The sequence below is a fragment of the Wickerhamomyces ciferrii genome, contig 00054, assembly GCF_000313485.1.
Source record: "Wickerhamomyces ciferrii WGS project CAIF00000000 data, strain NRRL Y-1031 F-60-10, contig 00054, whole genome shotgun sequence".
In the NCBI taxonomy this organism is placed as follows: domain Eukaryota; kingdom Fungi; phylum Ascomycota; class Saccharomycetes; order Phaffomycetales; family Wickerhamomycetaceae; genus Hansenula; species Hansenula ciferrii.
In genome coordinates, this window is record NW_011887686.1 from 1 (window position 1) to 26,536 (window position 26,536).

Sequence of the window (26,536 nt, forward strand, 5' to 3'; positions counted from 1 at the left end):
AAATTATCAGGTCTCCCCCTAGAAGCAAACTTTTTGATAAGGGGGAAATAATTATCATAAGATAAATGGAAATATTCTTGGAAATTATGGAAAAATTCCCACAAGATTTTAATATCCCCTTGGTATTCCAAGATCCAATCATATAAGGTTTTAAATAATTCAGGATATTGTTGTGAACTGAATTTTTCATCTTTTTGTAGGTCAGGTAATTCTTCTTTAAATGATGTAACAACATCACCAAAAAATTCATGTTGAAGCATTAATTTAACTAAATAATTATAACTTTTTGAATCAAGTTTCTTTATGAAGAATTTAATTTTTTGATATAATTGGAAAATATCCTTTATATTTTCTTGGGGATCTTGTGCTATAATTTGAAACATTTGATTTAATACACGAGGGTTTGATTCCCATTCAATCCCATCATTAATTGATTTTAAGAATGTTTTTTTTAAATACCCTGGGTCTTGGATGTTTATACCTCTGTTTAAAAGATGAGTATATGTTTCAATTGAAATTTCAAAATCATCCATATGGTTATTGAAAAATTCATTGATTTGTTGATAAGATTTATTAAAAATTTCTTGATTGGGGGAATAAGATAATGATTTTATGATTGAATTAAAAGTATTCATATTAATCAAATCTGGTTGGCTTAATAATTTTTGTTTTAATTCATTGGATAATTTTGAATTAATGAAAACATCTAATTTCAATGATATTAATAAATCCTCATGAAATTTTGATATGATTTTTTCACAAATTAAATTCTGATCAATTATTGAAATTTCATTAGTTTTAATTAATGAATCAATGAATAAATGAATATTATCTTGATTTAATTCCTTATTATCAATGATTTTGGTTAATATCATTGATTCTTCTTTGGAGAAGAACTCATCATTTTGTTGAATAATTTTTAATAATTCCCAATTTGATGAATTATTATCATTAATTTGTAATTGAATATAATTTTTAATAAATTTTAAATTTTGTGTATCAATTGAATAAATAATATTTCTCTTGGAAAGATAATACTGAATTGATTTTAAAATTAATGCATGTAATTTATCAAGATCTAAGCTTTGATTTTCAAATTTTTTTAATAATGAAATTGATAATATTGGTGAAATGTTATAATTAATTAATACATTAGTTATAATATCTAATGCTTGTTGAGATAAGTTATGATGTTCATTAATAAATGCATCAATAACCTTAAGAGTTTGATCTTCATAACCTAATTTATTTAAATAATTTAAAAAATCATGGAAAATTGTTAACAAGAAGTCATAATCCTTATTTATTGATGCAGATTGAGATAATTGTAAGTATAATCTTGGTATAAATCTAGCAGTTTGGAAATTCTCCAAGTCAATATTATCAATAACTAATTTGAAAATTTTGTAAGAATCTTGGATTGATAATGGAGGTAATTTTGGATCATAAATTAAATGATTATCTTTGAATTGACCTTGTTCTAATTTTCTTAATATTTCATTGAGCAAGATGAATGATTGTTGATTTGGTTGATTATTTACTAAATTTATAGCTAATTGATTTAATTCTTGTTTTGTCAATTTATTTCTTAAATCTTGTTTTGCTTGTATAATAGCATCTTTTTGTTCAATTGAAGAGTATTCAATTATGGGTGTTTTCTTAAAAGGGTTCCATGACATTAATCTTATGAATTGTAATGGTATAGATCTATGAGATCTTTGTACTTTTAGTATATTCATTGTTGTTTAGCCCTAATAGTCCTAATAGTCCATTGTTGTTTATTGTTCATTGTTGTTTACTTTCCCCATAAATTAATTTTCACTGGGGAATAAAAAAGTCGAGAAAACTAAACTCCATACAAATGAAACTAGGAAGAAACAATGATTTAATGAAATTATACAATAACTATTAAAGTAATCAATATATAATGTTCACAATGTTTGTTATAGAAATTAATAGCTATCTAATGGTACTAATATTATTATACCATCTATTAATTAAATATTTTATGTATAGTGATATTCATTTACCAAATAGAAGAAGAATATCTACTGTCTAATTAATTATACTGATCAATAGTGAGAGTTTTATATACTACTAGTTGTATATTTTATATACTAGCTAATTACTAGCACATGCTATAGTATAATGAAATTCATATCGACATTAATGCATGCTCAATTGATTGCCTGTATATCAATTGAGGGTTTCTAACAATCAAATATCAAAAGAATAAATTTATAACATTTATTTAATGAACGTTAATATTAATTATGGTTTAAAATCAAATAATCAAATTCAAACAATATGTATATGCAATCCAACTATTAGACACCTTATTAAAAAGTATTATAATCACTTTAATAATCTCATGGATCCATTTGTATCAAAACTTACCATTTATTATAAACCTAAACAGGTTATGAACAGTAATAGTTATAAAATACTGAATCTCTGATGATGCAAAGAGGATCAGAAAGCAAAACAGATTTCAACTGCATTGGTCAAGTCATTACAACATCATAATATAATTCATTGATTGATTCATATTATAAATTGTTAATTAAGTAAATAATTTGAATTCAATTATAATGGATTTTGTTTTTCTTTTATATGAAAATTTGATTTCACAGCTTAGTAATCACCATACAATTAAATTATTGATATAGATTTCTGGATTGATATATTCAAATTGATTGGATTAGTACAGCTTTATACTACAGCTATATATATCAAAAAGAATAACATTTATTATGGTATATTGGATCAACTATGGTTTAAAATTGAATAGCCAATAATCAAATAAACATTAAAGCATTAGGTGTCCAATGACACTTTATTAAAAAGTATGTGATTATAATCACTTTTAAATAATAATCTCATGGCCTCTATTTGTACCTAAACTTACCAATTAAATATTGTACTAAAACAAATACAACAGGTTATGAGTAATTCTAGCTATAACAATTCATTTTTCAATAGAACAAAAACTAAGTGTAAGATGACTATGCGATGTAGACCCAACAAGGCTATTACCTCTCAAATTAAGCATGAAAAACCTTTATAATTGCTGATATTGAATATAATATGGTTGATAAAATTGTGAAAAGTTAAAACTTTTTATTTTTCTTTTATACGTGAAATTGATCAAAAGAAACAAAAAAAATCAGATGATGATTTTGTAATTGCTGAGTAATCACAATAAGTATATATAACGAGTTTTAGTTCAATTAATGATAAGTAATGAAGTTATAGTATTTCAATATAACATATATAACTTAATATGTACCGACTCAACTAGTACTAGACGTTAAAGGTGATTGTGGCTACAATTCTAGCTGTTATAATACGTCAAAAGAGTAACATTTATTATATGAACATTGGATCAATTATAGTTTAAAATCAAATAACCAATGCATCAATGAATAAATCTAGCTATTAAGTGTCCAATTTGAGTACAGCGTCATTAAAATTATGCAGTGTAATCACTTTTATGATATTTAATAACAGCTTTATATAAATCTCATGAACAATATAATAATTTGTTGATCAATATTATATTAATGTAATCAACTAGATCATCAGGAGACGTTTTTATAACTTGATATCATATGACATGATTATTAAACACGCTTATATGATAGGTTTATGCAATTAGAAAGAATCATTAACGTATTGTTGAGTTAAAATTAATATATTATTAAGTACATTGAAATATGCAATATGGATCTATTTTTCTTTTCCTTTTATATAATTTTTGATTTTTGAAAATTATGAAAAAAGGAAAAACGCAGCTATTATAAAAAATCAGGAGATTATTTATTGCTTAGTAATCATAATACTTATTAAGTATATTTAATTCTCATATACCAATCCAATCATATGTCATATTTTCATTGGTTATAGATCTAATGTATTAATACAGATCTATGTCTTAAACTGAAGATGATAGTACATGTTTGATAAATTTCAAGGTGTATTTGGTTATGATAATATATGGTGAAAAGTATAGGTGGTTTTACTGCACATGTGTATATATTTATGGGAAGAATTAGTAGCAGTTTCTTCATTATTAGATTACAATTCTTATTTATGTATTTGTATTAATTAAGTAATTAGTTTATAGATCTCATTAAATTCTTGCTACAACTAGCTAGTCATCATTTCAAAATTAGTTATAACATTTATTTTTAATGAAATTTGGATCAATTATGGTTTAAAACTGAATAACCAATTTCAGATAAACATTAGTACTAGGTGTCCAATATATGACACTTAATATTAAAAAGTATAATCAATTCAGTAATTACTTTTCAATTTGCATAATCTCATGGACATATTTGTTTATAAACTTACCATCATCACATCAATATTATTTATCTCAAACTCGACTGTGCTCTACCTCAGGGCCAATTAATTGAAAATGAAGAAAAACAAATGTTTAAATGACGAGCATCTTAAAATAATAAGTGCTGCATATTAGAATGAGAAATATCAAAGTAGCACATCAAATCAATAAAAGGTTACAAGCTAAACAACTATAACCCATTCAAAAATTATCCTAATTGTGATGATTTCTCATAAATTGTTGAAAAGTGAAACCAATCAATTGTTCTTTTATTTGAAAAAAACATAAGTGATTATGTCAGTGCTTAGTAATCATAATACTTTATATACACAATTTATATCTAATAAGCAATTATGTACTTAAATTATACTACGATTACTATCTTATTACATTGTTTGGATTAAGAACTACTGAAAAAATATAATATGAATATTTTTGTTTTATCCATTGAGAAACAGCTTGACTAAAATGGGTATGGATCAATATAATATTAAATGGTGATGTTTAAGTGAATTATAAGTCATACAACAGATATTTAATGATACATTACTAACTTAATATGAATTTAATAAATTAATATCTATCTAATGGTATAATTTATAATAACACATTGGTATTTTAAATATTTCATTATAATTTAGTGATTTCCCACCAGTGGAAAATTTGGAATGGTACCACACAGAATTCAAAGATATCATATTATATTTACAATTGAATATTTGTACTTACAATTTGAATATATTATATATTTATATGTTGTATATCACTATTTACAATCTATTTCTCTTCTTTAACTTTTTCTTCATGTTTTTTACTCATTTCATATTCATCATGTTCTTTTAAAAATTTTTGTAATCTTCTAATAGCCCAATTTTGTCCAATAAATTTAACTTCTGGTGCACTTTCACCTTCACTTTTGGTAAAATCATGCCAAAATTTATGATCTTTAAATCTTGAATCTTCAGGTGGGAACATCCCCGTGGAATTACGAATTTCTAAAACTGCTTTTCTTAATTCTGATGATATCTTAGATCTTAGAGCTTGTGCAGCTTTACCAAATTTTAATTCATCATTTAAATCACCTTCACCTGAATTTAAATGTTTTTGAACCAAGTCTAACCATTCTTTTCTAAAATTTTCAATAATTTTATCATCAATTGGATTCCCTATAGTAATATTAATCTCTGTACCAAAATTTGCAGGTAAAAATCTTTCTAAAAGTCCACCACCTGCAGCAGATTCAGGTGCAATTTTTTCAAATCCTGTACTGAAAATAGGTATAATTATAGGTTGTCTTGTTGATTCCAAAATAATTCTTGTTATCCCCCATTTAAAATATCTCATTGAATTTTGGAAAGGTTGTTGTAATTGTAATACAAATCCTTCAGGGAAAACATGGATCCATGAAGGTTTTGATCTTATTATTGGTGATATATATTCTTTAGAGATTTGGGCTAATGGTGTAATCTTATTTAATTCTTGTTTTGCAGGGTTTACCCATTTAGTATTAGTTTCTTCAGTACCATCATAAACTAAATTTAATGAATCATCAGGTGACATGATTCTAATTGCTGCATCTAATGAACTTTGGAAAGGACCAACTCCAAATCTTTCAGTTGGTAAAATTTTTCCCAATGAAAAAAAATATGTCAAAAATTTATTTTGGAAACAAACATTATGTGCACCCAACCCCCATCTAATATGATCAATATCACGATAAAATCTCCATGGTAAACAACCCCAAAGGAAAGGATCATCAACAACAGACATATGATTCATTATTGTCATAATACCTCTATTTTCTTTTTGAGATTTTTCTAATGCTTGGTCTAATATTTCTAAACCTGTAATTTTTGGTTTATATGAAGTATATAATACTAGTTTTGACCAACCAACAGCTAATAAACATGTTGCATGACTTGAAAAATTCCAAAAAGGGTTCCTTCTATCGAATTGATTTAGCACTTCATCACCTCTCTCTAAAACGCCGGGGAGTGACATTGATAAAAGAATAATTCCTATGAGATCTGAGTTTTATCAATCAAAAGTTTATGAGTATTAATTAATTTTGACATAAAAACGTTTTTTTTTGTTGCCTTCGAAGAAAAATGAAAATTCGCGAATTTTTTAATTTGTTGGTGATTTTTTGACCGATGAAAAATTGACAGAATTTTGAGATTTTGAATGAGTATAAAAGAAAGAAAAGATTATATTATTGATTAAGAAGGTTATTAATTAGGTTATTGGTTATTGGTGTTGATAATGGAACGCTATACACAATGGAGAGATAAATCTACAGGGATTTCACCTTTTTTACCGATTTTACAATCAAATGTTTTGGGTTATAATGAATCTTCAATTGGTAAAATTATTAAAAATTTTAAAATTGATTTAGTGGGGAGTTTTATATTGGTTTTGATTAAAGTTGTGGTTATATTACCATTGTTGTTGTTATCTCTGGTTATTGGTGGTATTATAGGTCATGGTCAAATTTGGTGGTTGAATAGATTAATTCTAAGTATATCAGGTTTAACTTCATATGAATTAACAATTCAAAATCTAAAATCTAAAAACTTGAATAAATCATTCTATCCATCCAAGGGAGATGTTTTCTTATGTAATTTTTCAAGTCCATTAGATTTAATCACTTTATATTTAATTTCAAATGATGATTTTGTTATATTATTGCCAAACACCAAGGGGGGTTTATCAATTCAATCAATCTCACAATTCTTGAAGAAGAGTATTTCAGGTGTATTGTTAGATGAAATTGATTCACTAATTGATTATAAACAATTGGAAAATAAAATCATTTATATTTTTCCAGAAGGTACAACATCAAACGGGAAATCAATCTTACCATTTAAATTGAATCAAACTTATTTCAATGAATTTATCAACAATTTACAATCTGATAAAAAAACTCACAAGATTAGAACTTTAGGATTAAAATATTATCCATCAACATTAGTAACACCAATAAGTTATTCATCTTGGTCATTCTTATTCAAAATCCTGAGTCAATTAACTTATAATGTTAAAGCAAGAATAAATTTCCCAAATCAATTAAATTCAATTGATACAGATTTAAATAAGTTAAGGCTATCATTTACAAATAATGGGAAATTCAAATTAGTTTCTGATGAATTAGATATAAATTCTAAAAAAGCATTTATTGAAAATTATATAGGAAGAAGATAATCTCATGGGTCCACTAGTAATATCCAGATGATGATTTTTCAATTGTTTGAATAAAACTTGGTGTCCATATTTTGGAATCTATGGGTATTGATCTTCCCTGGGGTAAATAATGTATTAATAATTCTTGTGATGTTGGTATTGAATCAAATTTTAAATTATTATTTTCTAAATTATATTTTAAATTTAAAATTTTTAATAATTCAAATAAATTTTGTAAATCTATTAAAATTATTGAATTGTTGGTGAATTTTTCAATTAAATTCTGGTTTAACCTGAGTTTATTGTTTATTTTTTGTAAATCATTTGAATTAAATTTTGTTTTAAAATTTGTAAATTTCTTTTTCAGTTTAGAATCTTCTTCAAATTCATTTGAATTTGACTTCCTTGTAATATTTTCAATTGAAAAATTTAAAAATCCAATACTATAACCAATTTTATCTTGTTTATAATTTTCAATTGATAATAATATACCTAAATATCCATTTATATATTTAATCAAATTTTCAATATATTGTGTCCATTTTGAATCATTTTGAGTTTTCAATATACTCAACATATTATTTAATTCTTGTTTAATATAAATTGATAATCTTGATAAAGTTGAATAATTTATTGAATTTTCTGACATTATTTCATAATCAATATTTTTTAAAGTCCATATGGTTTTTGTCAAGAAACTTAATTGTATTGAACAATTAATTAAATTTTCATTAAATTGTATGAAAATTGTTGAAATTTCCCATATGGATGTATTAATTATTTGTTGATTTTTTAAAAAATTTATAAATTCTAATGATTTTTTAAAAATTTTAAATGAATTTAACCATAATTTTTGGGTTTCAAGATTATTATCTTTATCCATTATTAATTTTATAATTTCTCCGCTTTTTAAATTATATAATTGTGATAAATTTATCATTAAAATTATTAATTCATTTTGTAAATTCCATTGAAATTGATCTTGTTTCTTGATTTTAGTTATTGGTAAATTCCAAGGTATTGAATCACTTATAATTATCCCATTAGTTTGTTCAAAAACATCATTATAATTATCAATATTACCATATTCCATTACTTTAACAAAGATAAAATTTAAATAATCTTCAAGATTATTTATAAAATTTGAATAATTATTAAAATTTGTAAATATGGTTAATCTTTTATTTAAAATTTCTTGAATCCATGGTTCTAAATTGTTTGGAGTTGATGTGATTGAGATAGGTATTATTGGTATATCAGGTAATTGAATCATATTATGGTAAGATCTATCTGGTAAAACTAATTGATACCGACTAGTTGATTAGTTGATTCAAATATCCTTGAGTATAAAACATTTACTTATATTAATTTCCCTGGAGAACTTGGCAGGAAAAATACCCGCGAATTCTATTAAATTAATGGAAATAATGATCAATAATGTAACGATAACTTGATTATTAGTGGGAATATGGCTTAAATACTCGATATAGTCATTTCTAGAGAATCAATTTACATATATTTCCAGAAAGCTGAGATAAATATCGGTTTTTAATAGCTAAAAATCAATTTTATTAATAGGACATAATTCACACCTTCCATGGAAATTTGAACTTTTGGCCCATGATCATGTGACGTATATTGATTATATAATCAATGGTATGAGACATAATTATTGACCATTTTGATCCTTGATTCTATCATGAACCATCATCATCATCAACAACAACGACAACAACAACAACAACAACAACAACATCATCATCATCATTATCATAATCATCAGCAGTGATAATACTACCTACGTACCAATATTAGAATTTGTTACGTCAATAAAGCTGGTATAGTTTCAGGTAATTCTATATGTGCTGAAAGTTAGAACAATCAAAAGGTTAATTTGTTATAAATCCAAATTAAGCATCTATGAAGTCGTTTTTGCTGAAAATATCTGGATGGTATAGACCAATGATGAAACTAAGCTAAATTTTGATAGATGATCAACTATGGAAATGGTTAAATTGCGTTCTTTTAAAACTACATGTGATTAAAGTTTTAAAATTCATTGGTTTTCATAAATGAACATGGATGAGAATGAAGATTGTGGACGCTATGAGTATTGGTGTTGATTTAAGGGGTAGAGTTTCCTGGCCATAGTGTACTTGTTTACCTATTTTATCACTTGGTTAGTCAAGACTAAGTGTTTTTGAATGTCATGAAAGTTGACTAATTAATTATTTTCATAAATTCATAGATATAACAATGTTATACTACAGACTTTGTTAAGAGGTTTAGTGCTGTTAAAACTAGGTTATATCACAGGAAAGGCTAAAGACTTTAAACTTCAAAATTTCTGCTCTTCTACTACAAAGACATTTTATGTTCCATGTTCCCTTGGGTGATTCATTTGATCAACAAATTTACTCATTTAATGTTTTCACTTGAAGTTCAGTTGACTACATTAATCAATCAGATCAGATGATTAAAAGGTCTGTTGATATAATGGCTACAATGAAGATAGAAATTTTCTTTGAAAGAATATAGACGTTGCAAATATAAAGAGAAGAGAAGTTATAAAAGAGAAGTAAATAAGAAATTGATAAATAAGAAATTGATAAATAAGCTGAGTGATATGAGTAGAAAATTGATTAACAAGTTTTCAATCATTATTATTTAACATCCAAATCACCATCTCTCAAGATAAGATCTTTCAATATAGAGCCAATGATTGTTTTATCCATTGTTTTTGGTAAATCAATAGAGTTAATGACTTTTCCAGCTGTTTTTTCGGCTCTTTTGGTTTTCTTCTCCAACATAAGGTACTTGTTTCTTTTTCTATTCATCTCTTTATTTATAAAATCAATCTTATCCCAGTACAAGCTGATTGAATAATTTTCCTCCTTACTTGCAACACCTTTTTTTATTTGATTGTTATTTTCAATTGGTTCAGGCTCTTCAACTGGTGCTTCTGCTTCTGCTGCTTCAACTGGTACAGCTGGTACAACTGGTGCTTCTGCTGCTTCTGCTGCTTCTGCTGCTGCAACTGGTGGTTCTGGTGGTGGTGCTCCTTCAACTGGCTCATGGTCATTGAATAACCCATCATAAAATGGTTGATTGACATCACCTGGTGCTTCTTCCTCTTCTCTATTTCTTCTTCTTAGAGAATTCACACGAGATTTTATAGATCTATTGATAGATCTAATACTGAACGAAGCTATTCTTCGGGTGAATGTATTTCGTTCTTCTTCAGTTACCATTGACTTTTCTTGTTCATTACGGGTGTCAACTGGTGCAGATTTGGTGGTGATTTCTAGTTCCATGATTAATTATTTGTTGAAGGTTTGTTTTATTTGGAGAAGTTTTTAACTTTTTAAAGATTTCTGTGGATACTGGTCATTTATATATAAAATTTAATTTACATGATCTCCAAGAAATATTTTAATGTTTATATAAATTATCGACATTAATGGTAATAAAATTAGCCGCTGACACACGTCTTTATATCAAATTACACGAAAATTTGGAAATTGACGCGTTTAATTAACATATTTTAAATATTAATTAAAATTAAATCGTATGACGCAAATTATCACTATATTGTATTGCAAATTCTAACTTTAAAATAATTATCTAGTAGTCTACTAAACGCTGATATATTTGTCATTGTCATACGCATCATACAATGATTGATATAACTCTTCCGTATATCGTATATTAAAAAACAATTTCACGATCAAAGAACGTCCCGTTCAGACTTCCTTTTGGATAGAATTGGCTTACTAGTGCTAAAGCTTTGAAGGTGTACCAATTCAATATTTGGGTTATTCTGTGACATGGGCGATTCAAGAATTCCCAGAGCGATACAATTTGTCAAGTATATGAAGTGTCAGCAATTAGTAAGCACCAATACCTCAAAAAGCTGCTAATTAAACTCGAGAAGTTGGCTCAAATCGTATAAGTGTTAAACAGTCAAACATGTGAATTATCTTGATAATTTGAGTTGATATATTTACCTTCAACACTTTATCTGGGGGTGAGTTCGAACAGCTACTTGATATTACATGATAACGTTTTAGAAATTTAACTTGTATATATCTATTTAAATTTATTTCTATTCAGCACAGTACAAATTTGAAGCTATTCTAACTCCCATTGATTATTATCATATGTGGTGTTATTGAAAATGGAATATTTTGATCTCTTTCCTCTTCTGTATCATCCATATAACTATTTTCAATGTCATGTGAACCGAAAATCAACGTAGACGTCTTTGAGGTTTTTTTCACGTTCATAGATGCAATACTATGAACAAAGTTTGAAAGAAAGTTTTGTGTATCAACTTCACTGAAAAAGCTGCGATTTTGTAACTTAATAGATCCTGCTCCTTTGAGCTGAGTTTTAGTCTCACGATCATAATTCCAAGTGTCCGGTTGCAATTCTTCATTCCATCTTTGAAAAGGGTTTGAACTTTCAAGGTCTTTCATGCTGTTCGCATTAAATATTTGACTTCTATACTTTGAATCCTTTTTGAAATCGTCCTGAACGATTCCTGGAAGGGTTAGTTCCCTGTAAAATTCACTCTCGGGGAGCGTTTCTTTGACGTATGGAAACCTTGGGACAGTAAAATCATTAACTAAGCAGTCAAGTTCCTCTAAATCAAAGTCTATTCCTTTTCGAATATAATATTCATAGTTTTCATCAAGCTCAAAAGTGTCAAAAGAATTGAAATCACTAGCTAGAACATTAAGCTTTGTCTTGTTAGAAAGACTTTGGATTGTTCCAGCAAAATTGGATCCTTCTTTAGTAAACTTGTCAAACCCATCAAGAAAACATATAGAAGTAGTTAATTCTTTAACGAAATCTTTAAACAATGAGTTTGGATTAGATATAATGTTTTCAAACACATTTTTAACATCTCTGAAGTTTCTAATATATCTTGTTGAAACATTATCTGCGTTATCATTAGAAGAACTTGTATGTATAAGGTCTATGAATTCATATTGGAAATTTTGACTATCGTGAAGCATTTTGTACATCTTGAAAGGACTAGAGGGTTGGAATAAATATGTTGAGCCAAAATTGCAATAATGAGAATAAAATGTTTGAAGTGTATCAATTGGACTAATGGTAATATCCATGTGAATGGATTTGTAGACAACTGGGGCAAAGAAGTTACAGAGTTCTTTGTTTACTCTCACAAGATTACCAGCATTCACATTATAATCCTTGACTAATAAATACCAAACTTCAATTGGGAAACAACATGAAAACCCAGTACAAGGCTCTTTAGTTGGGGGAGCTTTAATTAAATTCAAATTGGATGCTAATTTATTGAAAGATGATTCAACATGATTAATTACTTTGGTGAGTCTCTTAATTAATTCTGAATTTTCAATTCTTTCAAAGCAACATTGTGTCTTATATCTACCAAAGAACATAGCTTTTTGGATCTTCCATATAAATCTTTTGATGGGCACTTTGATTTTGAAATTTAGCACATGATATATAAAACCGTAAACATTTCCTATTTCTGGTTCCAATTCCTCTTCGTTTCCAGCCATTTTAAATAACTCCTTAAGGCACTTTTTAGGTATGAGCTTCAATGCAACCTCAGAAAGTTTATAAATTACCCAAGAATCTTCCTCTTCATCATAAGCATCGTAATCGACGTTGGACATATTCAATTAATTTAATAAAAGCTAGATTGGTTTGCACTATTGATGGATTAAAATTATATTGATTGATAGTAGAAAGGTAATAGAAGAGCATTGGGAAATAGATTATCTTGTCAGCTATTTATACTTATTTTTCAAATCGCTCATAAAGCAGAGAATAAAGTATATAGAGTAAATAAACTGAGATGATTTTTAACGGTGAAATTAAGGTTTTATTATATGCGTCTTCCTAATGAGGAAGGGTTAGTAAGCCCCTGTGTTAGCGCCTGATCTTTCTTAAGACTCAGCTACCAAAGCAAATACATCATCTTACAACTTATGAGTTATAATGGTCGCAATTACAGAGCTGATATGGTTTCATATATTTTCACCTTTGTTATGTTTATCTACTGAAATCAAATGGGCTTTTGGGCAATATGTTGACGGTTAATTGAAAAATCAGGTCCAGACTTACCATATAACGGGGTTTTGTGTTTTGTGGCAAAGATCATTATCAAATAATAAATTGAATCAACTTCTGTGTTTCTACTGGTTAATTCAGATAATGGGGTGCTATATACTTCAATTCAGTTTCTGCAGAGCTCCACCTATATCGATTCATCAAAATGAATCGTCAAACTGGTCAAGCTGGTCAAGTTCCTCAAATTAGTTTGGAAGAGTTATTGGAAGAATTGAAAGATCAACTCCCAAGTTATAATCAAGCTACAGAAGCAGTTACAAAAGCAAAAGATGCTGATATTGAATCACAAGCTTTAGATCAATCACCACCTTCATATTCACAACATTTAGCTTTTGTTTCTCAAAATAATGCACCAACTGAACAAAATGATTCAAATTCAAACACTAACGAGTCGTTAACACTTAGAGAGACAGTTCTGGTTATATTTGCTTTGCTTCTTTCTATGGGGATGCTGATTGGATTCATTTTCCTCTTAGTGTACTTTGCAGAGTCTATTTCATGTTTATGTGAAGATGAAGATTAGGATTGGTATTAAAATGTGAAATGTTACACTTATCAATATTTACCTTAGATAATGCATTGTCAAAAACAATTCAAGGAAAAGATCCATTAAAAAATTCAGATGTATCAAAATACGTCAATACAGCACTATCCAAACATTATATTTTTAAGATTAAAATCAAATTATTAAACTCAAAGAACAAATTTAAACTCATTTTTATTGTCATTACGTCAAACTATATGCTTTACCAATATCCCAATCATAAAATGATCATTTTGTTATGATTTCACAATACATTAATATCAGTTGAATTTTGCAAACTTTCAGAATAAACTTCCACATTTTTTATTTAAACAATTTTCTCGTGATTTATTTACTGCTGGTATGGATTCATAAACCCATGTCTCATTCAAATACAAGTTTTTATTCATTTCATTTTATCTATGATTTAATGTACTTTATGTTTATTCATTAATCATCTAATAATTGATATCGAAATCAACAAAACTATTGTTCAAATTGAGGAATTCTACGAGCTTATGTTTAATAATATCTGTAAATAACATTCCCATATATGATATATCACAATAAACATATATAATCAACTTGATATAAATTCCTGTAACATCTTGATAATGATCAATATGATATTCACACCTTCAATATAAAACTGAATATTTGGCCCATTTGTATCATGTGACTATGAGTGATTATGTAATCAGATATATAAATAATTGAATTATATCACAATTATTGAATTTTTCTGTGATAAAGTATTTTAAAAAAAAGTTTTTATGGTCATTTAAAACTCCATTATTATTGTAAGATATTTTAAATTCTCAAATTCCTACTTTCAAATTTGGAATTTTTGCAATTCAAAAATCTTATCAACATGATAAATTTTATATTTACTTTAAGAATAAAATTTAACAAAAATTACCAAAATTTTAATTTAATCAACCTCTTAATTCTGGTAATTTAACAAGACATATATGTCATATCTCGTACTAAGAGCATATAAACTGGTTTTAATAATTATTTATTCCATTTTATATCTAGTTACTATATAATTAAAATTAATTACATAATCACAGTGCCACTGCTTACCTCACCGTGCAATTTTAAAATTGTATTTCGCAATTTTTCACAAATTTTTCGCACAAACTATAAAGTAATTTCCCAATCAGGTAAATCCGTATACCGGTGAAAAAGTCAAAAGTTCCTTTTTTTTTGCGGCGTTAAATATTTTCAAGATTTTAACTTTTCAAGATAAGATAACGGTTGTTAATCGTCCAATCAAATTTTAGTTTAGGAATCGTCTACTGATAACACCGAATTTTTAAATTTGGTGGTTTGAACTCTTTTGGGAATCTTTGGAATAAATCCGATTGATGAGGATGATTTGAGTATAAAACAATTGTAGTGTATATGATGGTTATTTGATAGTTTTACTATGGAATAAGTTGATTATTGAAACTGAATTTGATTATTTTGTGATTGCCTGATTATGAATCTCGGGCTTTTCTTGTAGTTATCAGATCCCATTTTACCAAGAATATCATGAGTACAATTGATCAGTATATATGATTACTAGCTCATCAAAGGCCAAGATCAGAAGAATTTCAAAGATATTTATACTCAAATTTATCATAATTGGCATTAAATCACGTACTAAAAGTCTAGTTTTATATTTATTCCACGCCTTCATTTTCTTTATCAAAAGTTTCTCAGTTTTTCATTTGTTGACTCGTTTTTCGAATTTGCGGTAACTTGCATAAAATTTTCATTTTTACTCATTTGGAATTTTAATATAAGTAAAATTAATTCTTCAACTTATACTTTTGACATCGTTGAGAATACATTAGTCTGGTATTACCATCACTATTGATATCATCATCATCTTTATCACTGTTCAAATCATCATTTCTTTATATTCTCGCTTGTTATTGCTTTTTGTCATAACCAGCAATTCATATCATAATATCATCAATACAAAAATAAAAATTTCATAGTTTCATATCATCAATAATATCAATAATATCATTACAATCAATATCAATACAATATAATCATCATGGGTGCCGTATTAGAGGAAACTTATGATTCCGGTGTCGTGGCATTTCTTATATTATGTACAGCTTTAGTCTTTATTATGGTTCCAGGTTTGGGATTTCTTTATTCAGGTTTAGCAAGAAGAAAATCTGCCCTTTCATTAATATGGGCTGTATTAATGGCATGTTGTGTTGGTATTTTCCAATGGTATTTTTGGGGTTATTCATTAGCTTTTTCTAAAACTGCAACAAATAAATTTATTGGTAACCTGGATTCATTTGGATTTAGAGATGTTTATGGTAAAGTTGAATCTGATGACCAATATCCTGAATTAGTATTTGCAAATTATCAAAATATGTTTTTATGTGTCACTTTGGCAATTATTGCAGGTGCTACAGCTGAAAGAGGTCGTTTATTACCTCATATGGTTTTCCTTTTCCTTTGGGCAACTTTAGTTTATTCTCCAATAGTTTGTTGGATTTGGAGTTCAAATGGTTGGGCTGCATCTTGGGGAGTTTTAGATTATGCTGGTGGTGGTCCAGTTGAAATTGGTTCAGGTGTTGGTGGATTTGTTTATTCATGGTTTTTGGGTAAACGTAAAGAAAAATTATTAATAAATTTTAGACCTCATAACGTTTCATTAATTACTTTAGGTACTGTATTACTTTGGTTTGGATGGTTAGGTTTTAATGGTGGTTCAGCATTTGCTCCAACTATGAAGGCAATGATGGCTATTATGAATACAAATTTAACTGCTTCTTTTGCTGCAATGACTTGGTGTTTATTAGATTATAGATTAGAGAAAAAATGGTCCACTGTTGGGTTATGTTCAGGTTTAGTTTCAGGTTTAGTTTCATCAACACCTGCTTCAGGTATGATTACACCTTATGGTTCAGTTATATTGGGGATTGTTACTGGTATAGTTTGTAATTTTTCCACTGGATTGAAATATTTAGTTGGAGTTGATGATTCTTTGGATATCTTGGCTGAACACGGTATTGCAGGTATGTTGGGATTATTTTTCAATGCATTATTTGCAGCTGATTGGATTATTGGAATGGATGGTTCAACTGAACATCCAGGTGGATTTATTTCTCATAATTATAAACAAATTTATAAACAAATTGCATTTATTGCAGCTTGTACCGGTTATGTTGCAGTTGTTACATCATTGATTTGCTTTGTTATTGATAAGATCCCAGGTTTAAAATTAAGAGCTAATGAATATGCTGAAGCTGCAGGTATGGATGAAGATCAAATTGGTGAATTTGCTTATGATTATGTTGAAGTTAGAAGAGATTTCTTAAGTTGGGGTAATAATAATCAAATGGAACAAAATCAAGATGGTTCATATATTCCAAATCCTTTAAATCATCAAGATGATCATATTCCAAGAGTTGAAACTCATGATGGTGAAAATGGTGAATCAAGTGAATTAAGTGATCATCAACATTTAGATCAAGAAAAACAAGGGGTATGATAAATTCATATCATGCTCTTATAGTTTTTGTTTTATGTTTTATGTTTTCATTTCACGAAGTTACGTTTTAGTTCTTATTTTATTTTAAATAATAGTTTTCTCACAATGCATTAGGTTATATAACAAAAAGTTAATTATATATATATATATTGGTTTAATATTTACATGTAGTCTGATCAACGTACAACATATAGCTACACTATAGTTGTTTATTCTTAGGATTAAAATAACCTTACACCTGAACCTGTTGCTGAAGTATGAGCAGTATTTGAAAATGAAAAAGATTGATTATTATTATTATTCCCATTATTTTTCTTTAATAAACAATAATAAAAAGTTTTCGAACTTTCAAATGGTCCAGATACCGGTTGAAAACAAACTGTTGGAAGATTTGAGGTGAAAGTATTAGTTTCAAATCCATTATTTATGGTATTGTTTTGTATATCTTTATTTTTAGTTTCAAATTCTTTAACTGGTATAAATAAATTCATTGAATTATTAATCTCTAATAAATTTGAAGATGTTTCAATAAATTTTTGGAAAAAATCTTGAATCGTTTTAGTTGAATTGATTGAATTATATGTTGAATGATTTGTGAATTCTAATTCATATTGGAGATTTATAGGGAATTTCCCAAATATAACAATACTTGTACCTGGTGAAGATAGTCCATGGTTAAGAATTTCAATGATTTCTAAATTTAATAAAAACTCTTTATTGAAATATTTCAAATATTGAACATTTGGTATAGTTAATTTTGTAAAATTTGATGAAAAAGTTGTATTTAATATTCTTGCAAAATTTAATGATTTTATTTCATTATAATTCAAACCATAACGATTAACAAAATGTATAACTTCATCATCAAAATTTATTTCAGGATTATTCTTTAAAGCTGTTTGAACATCATATAATGGTTCAATTTTTAATGTTTTTAATGAAGGAAATTCACATTGATCAATATTTAATAATAAATTATTTTTCAATGATAAATTTTTCAATGTTTGGAAATTTGAATTTATTATCGATTCAATCTTGGAATATTTGATTAATTTGAATATCTCAAGTTTGGGGAAGTCGCAACCCTTAATTGAATAAAGATTATGCTGTTCAAATTGTTTATTATTATCATGATAATAATTTGATTCTAATGTAGTTGATTCTATTAATGTATCTTTTTTAACTCCTGAATAAAAATAAATTTCTTCTAAATTTGGTAACTTTAAGTCTGTGACTTCAAACGTTTTACAATTCCCATTATAATTTGTAATTACCATTCTTTTGATATAATAATTGAAATGTTTCTTCTTTGTGTTGGAATGTATAGTTTTCGATAAATTATTGGTTTTGATATTGAATAATGAATCAGCAGATCTTAGTTTCAACTCATCGTTTAAGTTATTTGTTTCAGATCCAATATAAAATTCATTGAAACCCATAAAATATTGCTTTACTGAATCTGGTAAATTTTTACAAATTTTATTTTCATCTATGATGACGTTATTACTATCATTCGGATCAACACAATCAATTTCATGTTTCTTTAAAGTAACACCAGATTCATAACTTGTCTTCAAAATGTAATTTGGACTGAAAAAATTGATTTTGAAGCCTTTATTCAAATCCTTATTAAACTTTTCAAAAATCTTTAAGTCATAACCTAATTCTAAATTATAATTGATAATATAGAACTTATAACGATCATCCAATGCAGCTTCATTAACTATCTTCAATTCCAAGCCATCTAGACCATCAACCATTGTCATTTCTTGATTTGGTAAGTTCACATCATTGGTTATAATTGCAACAGTTTTCCTCAATAATGAACCAAATTGTTTATCTATACGATATAATGCTTTTAATTCTTCAAATTGATAATTCAAATGATCAATGAATATTTCTTCCAAGCAGTGATCTGGTAAGTCAGACAAGCAAACCATTTTGCCCTCGAGCGTTCTCTCAACTGTTTGATACCAATAGCTTTAACTGTCGATGTCTATTGTTAAATACTAGGCTAAGAAAAAAAAAATACGACACACAACATTATACAGATGCTTCCCCAACCAACTTCGAGACAGAGGAATCCAAAAAAATAAATGGTCCCTAGCAGGATCGAACTGCTGATCTTGGCGTTATTAGCACCACGCCTTAACCAACTGGGCCAAGGGACCTTTTAGACGCCACGCCTCAACCAACTGGCCAGCGCCTTTTTCTTTGAAAAACCTTAATCTCAGGGTACCTCGAGGTACAGAAACAATGTCAATTTTTCAAAAAATCCCCCAAAAAAATCCATTTAGTTGTACTTAAAAGCATTCAAAGCCACAAGTAAAGGTTATATAATATTTAATATAGTCTCAATTATATACATGATAAGTTTTAAGCTGAAAGTATGGTGGTGTTACTAGGTTTATATGGGATTTTCAATGGGCCCCGTGAAAACCATGTCGATGCATGAATCCACTGAATTGGGTTTCCATCTTTGAAAAACATGTTTATGAAAAAATTGATAATATCAGTGTAATGAAGAGTAGGAAGAAAAGCAGAAAAGCATGAAACGTAGTTTCAACAGCTTCTGGAAAGTGATGATAAAGATATTGGCAAAAGTAATAAAACCAGGGAAGGATCCATGGATTTTTCCTTGATTCCCTATTTTCCCCTGTAACACCATGAAATTAAAATAAATGCTCAAACAAAAGTGTTTTCATAAATAATGAGACTCATAAAAGTGTATCCAAGTACATGTTTTTTGTTTATTAACTTATTTTATTACATTTATGATACAAAACATGAATCCATGGATTTTATCCAGGCTGCCATGGACGTCGGTCCAATAAACCAGTGATTTTTCGAGAAAACCAGCCAAAGGAAAAAATAAATCCATGGATTGCGAGAATCAAACCGTTTACTATTATTTCCCAGACTTTACTATCACATCAGTGTGTTATTGAAGGTGATTATACTAGATTACAAGCAATATATTCCAGAAAATGTAACTGCATCATGATGTGGATTTTGAACCGTTTATGCATGGTCTAAGAAACTCTAAAATCAAAGTTTAGCCCTTTCAACTTATACTTTATACTTTAAGTTTCGTTGAGCCAGGATATGCACACTATTTAAATTGTAAAGATCTAAATCTGACTTATTACCATATTAGGATAATCAAATGATGCATTTTTCTGGTCTTAGTTTAATTTTGAATGTCCTAATTCCGCTCAAATATTTTTTTTCACCTTTAAAATTCCGATGGAAAATCCACTGGAATGATGGGAATGTACAACCAGATTCATGTAATTAAAAGTCCAATTGGGCTTATATGAATTTGGACCTTCGTACTTAGTTCCAAGACCATGTGACAGGTGTGATTAATATGTTGCTTATCATAAAATTGATGGTGATAATTGCAAAAACAACACACACTTGAGTCGAAATTCTACAACTTGATGGTTATTATGCTGATTTGAAAAGAGGTCACAAGAGAAAATTAATATTACAAGGAACTAGAATAACAAATAAGAGACATTACCATGAGCTTATTGTTGAATCTTATATGGTTTTTCAACGTTGTGCTGCTTTTGATACTTTTATTATCAGCTAAAAATATTTCAACCAAAAAGCAAATTGAAAAAATTCCAATATCAAATGAACCACCAACTGTTATTATTAAACCTCCAAAAGAACCTGAAAAGATTAATAGTATCGCTGCCTCAAATGATCTCAAACCTCAAAAAGTCTCAAAACTTACGTTAAACTCTAATAAAGATGCATTATGTCATAATATACCTCCATCATCATTAAAAAAAACAAATAGAGTTTCAATTAAAGAATCAATTGAATCAAATTCCAAAAAAATTAAATGGATACCAAATTTTAATCATATGGCTGATTTAATAATCCAACATTATAAATTAATCAAATCAAATTCTAAATTGAAAGATAATCTAAAGATTAATGTTTTCAGTTATTTATTACTTCATTTACATATTGCAATTTATCATTATTTGAAGATTGTTTCCAAATTCCAAGATTTAGATCATAATATTTTATCAACTTTGAAGATTTATGAAGTTAATGGGTTTCATAAATTGAAAATAATACCAAATCTGAAAAATTGGTTTGAATCATTAGGTGGTGCTGAATTTCATCATGATGATACTAATGAATTAATAAAATTTATAATATCATTACCACAAAGAAAAGAACCAATGGTTAGAAATCCATATCCAGAAACAATTAATTTCAATTCACCAAAGGGGAAAACACCCGTGGAAAATTATGATATTAATAATAATGATTTACAAAATTTTGATTTTTATTTACATATTTATTCACAAATTCAAGCTATACTAGATGGTTATTATAGTCATACAACAACTGAGATTTTTCCAAATTTTAGTGCAATTTTATTAGCATCTTGGTTCGTTTTCAGTACAAATTCAATTGATAAAAGAAGATTTATAAGTGCAAATAATATTAAAGAGTTAAAATATCTTGACCAGGGGAATGTAAGAATTTCATTTATGAATATTGTTGGTGGGAATTCAATAGATTTTGAAAAAATTGATGAATCATTTGCTTATCTTGCAAGAGATACATTAATTGATTTTAATGGTAAAGATGATATTCATGATGATATTAAAGCATATTTGAACGTGACACCAAGGTTATTAAAACATCTTAAAGAAGTTTCAATAATTACTGAAAATGTTGCAGAGTATATTGATTTTGAAACTGGTATATGGGATTTCCAAAATAGTTTATTGAATTTCCCCTTGTTTACTAATAATATTAAAATGATTAAGCCTGGTATTAGATCTTTGGTATTAAATGAAATGTCATTACAAGAATATTCAACTTTTCAAGAAGTTATAGCAAAATTTGAGAAAGACCATGAAAGAGAGGATGATGTTATATCAAATGAAGAATTATTTTATGATTCAATAACAACTGGATTAATTTGGGATAATAGTAAAGGAATCACACCAGGGTTTTTCTATAAAGATGATAAATTTTATTATTATGATAGAAGGAAAATTGATTCTTTTTTCAAACAGGGTACTTTATATCATAGTGAAATTTTTCAAAAAGATTTAATAACTTCAGAATTTTCATTGAGGTCTGCATGATCGTCTAAGTCGGTGTAAAAATGATATGAAGATTATTATTGTCTCAATTGACACTATTACTAACAAATATCAACACAAAGATTGCCTTAATGAAGCTCACATTCGCTAATAGCATAAAGAAAATAATGAACAAATGATGAGTTTATGAGTTTATATCTTATATTCAAATGTCTCTCGTTAAATCCATGGCTTTCTTCGTAAGCTTTTTATTCATTATATGTAATTATTTACGAGGAAGATCTACCTCGATATTCACCCATACTGATTCCCATAAGCCAATAATCTGACTTAAACCATGACTATAGCTATAAAGTACGTTAGCTCTGTTAAGACACAATAAACAAGATAAGGAGAGGTAATTCACACAAGCATATCTATTGTGATTTATAATATTGTACATAAGCAACAAGATTAGCGCAATCTTTCACGTTGAATGTGCATACTTTTACTTACAGCTTACAGCATTGGGTCTTTCAGGGATTGCAATTTTCAAATAAGGTCATAGATGGTGGAGATCTTTGGTTTTTGAACTTGTTGACGTTGACGTTGACATTGAAATATTTTCAAATCTCGAGTCTGAAAACTTTTCAAGTCATATATCTTTGTACATATCACTTTATACCAATTACTGCTAAGAAATCGATCAATTAATCTTAAATAGGCTTAAAAGATGCCGGTTCGTGTATACAAAGATATTTTTACAAACAATGAAATGATTTTAGACAGTTATAGAATCAAACTTGTTGATGATGTTGTTTATGAGATTGATTGCACTATAATTGATATTAATACAATGGATGCTTATGGGGAAGAACATAATGAAGATAATGTCAACAATGTGATTCACGCATTTTCTTATACACCTGATTATTTTGACAAAAGGGGGTTTTTATCTATGTTTAAATCCTATGTAAGAAGGGTTGAAGATCATTTAAAACAAAATAATCCTGATTAAATTGAAACTTTTAAAAAAGGTGTTGCAATTTATCTTAAGAGAGTTACGAGTTCATTCCAAAATTGGGGATTTTTCACAATTGAGTCAGAAAATACTCAGGGTATGACTGCCTTATTGAATCATCGTGAAGATGGAACTCCATATCTTTGCTTGTGGAAACACGGTCTATATGAAGAAGTTTATGGTAACTGAATGCTATGATATTTGATATTTAAAATTATAATAGTTGATATTATTGTTTTTTATTGACTATAATAAATGATAATACTGTACCTGGGTAATTACACATTCTGTGTATTAATGTATATCTATTAATGTATCATATAAAGACAAATACAATTTTCCCATGATGAGGGTATTATATCTTTTAATTATTCAATTGGCTTCCTTCATAAACTTATCCATTACATGAGTACATTCCTTATCTCATAGAGGATCTAGCTAGTGATATACTCGATCATAGCTAATATTATCACTAGCTCCAAGTTATTCGAAATTCCAGTAAAAGTCCTTCCATTGTTTGATGATGAGATGATGATGATGATAATGATCATGATCATTTAGCCGGAATTTACCCTGTCCATCAAATTTCATCAACAAGAAAATAAAAACAAATGAAGCTTCAAACTTCAAAAAAATCTTCTACATTTCCTACAAATTAAGTTATTTGAAATTTGTAAATTAGTGCACCACATAGTTGACATTTGTAATCAAAATGTTTCAGTGATACTGGTCTTATTGTGGAATAGTCCTATCATTTTTCATTGATCAATTTAATATTATATTAATCATATACATAATTGAGACGTGAATATACATGATTGCAACAACAGATACACAACCAGGATGAATATATGGAAGTTGACAAACAATACTTTCCTGAACCATTACTGTGCTGTTATCTACGCTATTTTCCCACTATAAATATTGAATATTTGTAGATCAAAATAAGCGAACATGATTTCCATATAGTGTGGCTTATTCAAATTTACAAAAGGTACAAATGATGAAATAGTTTGATTCAATCTTGATAACTTTCATTCTTTGGTGATTCAACAGAAAGGTTTGACAAGGGGATATACATTGGGTGTTGTTGTTATGTCATTTTCCAAGGGTGATGCTAGTTATCAAGAGTTTTCTTCTGATAGTGTAACTCCTTTGATAAGAAATGGAAATGAAGGCAAAAAAGTCACCTATAAAGATGCTGATGTGGTGCTAAAGTTCTTAGAAGCTAACCAGGATGAAACAAGGACTTTAAGTATAGAAGAGAGTGATCAATTGGATCAGAAAAATTTCAAAATTGTGATATTTCTTGTTAGTTTGGTTACATTGGTATTATTCATGGATAAGGCAACTATTGGATATACAGTGATTTTAGGATTATATAAAGACACTGGGATTACAAAGAGTCAATTCAATAATTTAAATTCCATTTTTTATATTGGTTACTTAATTGCTCAATGGCCAGGTCATATCTTACTTCAAAAATTACCTATTGGGAAATATCTATCCTTCACTATATTAACATGGGCCATAATTATATTCATCACTTCATTTGCACAAAATTATAATCAGTTAGCCATCTTAAGGTTTTTACTAGGTGCTTCTGAATCAGTTGTAACACCAGCTTGTGAAATAACATTAGGGATGTTTTTAGATCCTAAACAACGAGAATTTGCACAACCTATATTTTGGACTTCTACTGCAATAGCTCCATTTATATCAAGTTTTATTGCATTCGGATTATTGAAAACTGAAGATTTATTTGATATCTCACCATGGAGGATTTTCATGATTATAAACTCAGTTCAAAGTGTCGTTTTATCAATTATTGTATGGTTTTGGTATCCTGATAATCCTATCAATGCAAAATTCTTATCCACTATAGAGAAAATCCATTTAATCAAGAAAATTCAAAATCTAACCAAATCATCAACTGAACAGAAAACTATCAAGACATATCAAATCAAGGAAACTTTAAAAGATCCAATATCTTGGTTATTTTTCGGTCAATCTTTTACATTAATGCTTTCGAATTCTTTACATTATCAACAAAATCAATTATTTGTTGATATTGGAGTTGATTATTTAGGCTCATCATTAGTATCTGCAGCTGGATCCATTTGGAGTGTCTTGATATATATCATATTTGCCATAGTCATCAAGAAATTCCCTAATCAGAATGGGATCATTGGTATAATTTGCCTAATATTACCAATCACTGCAAGTATTGCAATGTGCATCATCCCATGGGAATATAAAAAAGCATTATTAGCTAGTATGATTCTTGCAGGTTCATCAAAAGGTGTTACTTATATTGTTGCATTAGGTTGGAATACATCAAGTGCAAGTGGATATACAAAGAAACTTTATAGAAATGTAATGTTTATGATTGCATATGCTGTGGCAAATATTTTATCACCACAATTATGGGATCCAAAAGATAGTCCAAGATATATAAAATCATGGGTAATTCAAATCATATTTGCATTTGCATTAAATGGTGTTATATTATGGATCATAAGAATCATCTTAAAGCAAAGAAATGAAGAAAGATTACATCAAATTGATGATCAAGATTATTTTATAACAAATGATGAAGGTATTGAAGAAAGAGTTGATGTTGCAATGTTGGATTTGACTGATTGGGAAAACAAAAAGTTTATATATCCACTATGAAATCAAAGGTTTGTATGTGTAAGTATGAACTTTTGGTTATTGTGATTTGTAATATTACACGTAAGCAACATAGATTAGCGCAATC

At 27.8% G+C, this 26,536-nt stretch overlaps 10 protein-coding genes across 10 annotated transcripts; 5 read left to right on the forward strand and 5 right to left on the reverse strand.

Annotated features, from left to right (window-relative positions):
- Window positions 1–5,125: 5,125 nt before the first annotated feature.
- On the reverse strand, window positions 5,126–6,349 carry TAZ1 (lysophosphatidylcholine acyltransferase; the record flags this gene model as incomplete). Its single annotated transcript, XM_011276958.1, has 1 exon — window positions 5,126–6,349. The coding sequence occupies one exon, from the start codon at window positions 6,347–6,349 to the stop codon at window positions 5,126–5,128; it is 1,224 nt and encodes a 407-aa protein (XP_011275260.1).
- A 261-nt stretch (window positions 6,350–6,610) lies between these two features.
- On the forward strand, window positions 6,611–7,549 carry LOA1 (lysophosphatidic acid acyltransferase LOA1; the record flags this gene model as incomplete). The annotated part of the gene is made up of 1 exon (XM_011276959.1): window positions 6,611–7,549. The coding sequence occupies one exon, from the start codon at window positions 6,611–6,613 to the stop codon at window positions 7,547–7,549; it is 939 nt and encodes a 312-aa protein (XP_011275261.1).
- A 13-nt stretch (window positions 7,550–7,562) lies between these two features.
- BN7_2364 (uncharacterized protein) lies at window positions 7,563–8,801 on the reverse strand (the record flags this gene model as incomplete). Its single annotated transcript, XM_011276960.1, has 1 exon — window positions 7,563–8,801. The coding sequence occupies one exon, from the start codon at window positions 8,799–8,801 to the stop codon at window positions 7,563–7,565; it is 1,239 nt and encodes a 412-aa protein (XP_011275262.1).
- Window positions 8,802–10,191: 1,390 nt separating this feature from the next.
- On the reverse strand, window positions 10,192–10,842 carry BN7_2365 (DNA repair protein; the record flags this gene model as incomplete). The annotated part of the gene is made up of 1 exon (XM_011276961.1): window positions 10,192–10,842. One exon carries the CDS (start codon window positions 10,840–10,842, stop codon window positions 10,192–10,194), a length of 651 nt encoding a protein of 216 aa, XP_011275263.1.
- An 822-nt stretch (window positions 10,843–11,664) lies between these two features.
- BN7_2366 (uncharacterized protein) lies at window positions 11,665–13,200 on the reverse strand (the record flags this gene model as incomplete). The annotated part of the gene is made up of 1 exon (XM_011276962.1): window positions 11,665–13,200. The coding sequence occupies one exon, from the start codon at window positions 13,198–13,200 to the stop codon at window positions 11,665–11,667; it is 1,536 nt and encodes a 511-aa protein (XP_011275264.1).
- Window positions 13,201–13,802: 602 nt separating this feature from the next.
- BN7_2367 (uncharacterized protein) lies at window positions 13,803–14,180 on the forward strand (the record flags this gene model as incomplete). Its single annotated transcript, XM_011276963.1, has 1 exon — window positions 13,803–14,180. One exon carries the CDS (start codon window positions 13,803–13,805, stop codon window positions 14,178–14,180), a length of 378 nt encoding a protein of 125 aa, XP_011275265.1.
- Window positions 14,181–16,233: 2,053 nt separating this feature from the next.
- BN7_2368 (ammonium permease MEP3) lies at window positions 16,234–17,691 on the forward strand (the record flags this gene model as incomplete). Its single annotated transcript, XM_011276964.1, has 1 exon — window positions 16,234–17,691. One exon carries the CDS (start codon window positions 16,234–16,236, stop codon window positions 17,689–17,691), a length of 1,458 nt encoding a protein of 485 aa, XP_011275266.1.
- Window positions 17,692–17,912: 221 nt separating this feature from the next.
- BN7_2369 (uncharacterized protein) lies at window positions 17,913–19,631 on the reverse strand (the record flags this gene model as incomplete). Its single annotated transcript, XM_011276965.1, has 1 exon — window positions 17,913–19,631. The coding sequence occupies one exon, from the start codon at window positions 19,629–19,631 to the stop codon at window positions 17,913–17,915; it is 1,719 nt and encodes a 572-aa protein (XP_011275267.1).
- A 1,587-nt stretch (window positions 19,632–21,218) lies between these two features.
- BN7_2370 (uncharacterized protein) lies at window positions 21,219–22,817 on the forward strand (the record flags this gene model as incomplete). The annotated part of the gene is made up of 1 exon (XM_011276966.1): window positions 21,219–22,817. One exon carries the CDS (start codon window positions 21,219–21,221, stop codon window positions 22,815–22,817), a length of 1,599 nt encoding a protein of 532 aa, XP_011275268.1.
- Window positions 22,818–24,870: 2,053 nt separating this feature from the next.
- BN7_2371 (uncharacterized protein) lies at window positions 24,871–26,451 on the forward strand (the record flags this gene model as incomplete). The annotated part of the gene is made up of 1 exon (XM_011276967.1): window positions 24,871–26,451. One exon carries the CDS (start codon window positions 24,871–24,873, stop codon window positions 26,449–26,451), a length of 1,581 nt encoding a protein of 526 aa, XP_011275269.1.
- Window positions 26,452–26,536: the final 85 nt, after the last annotated feature.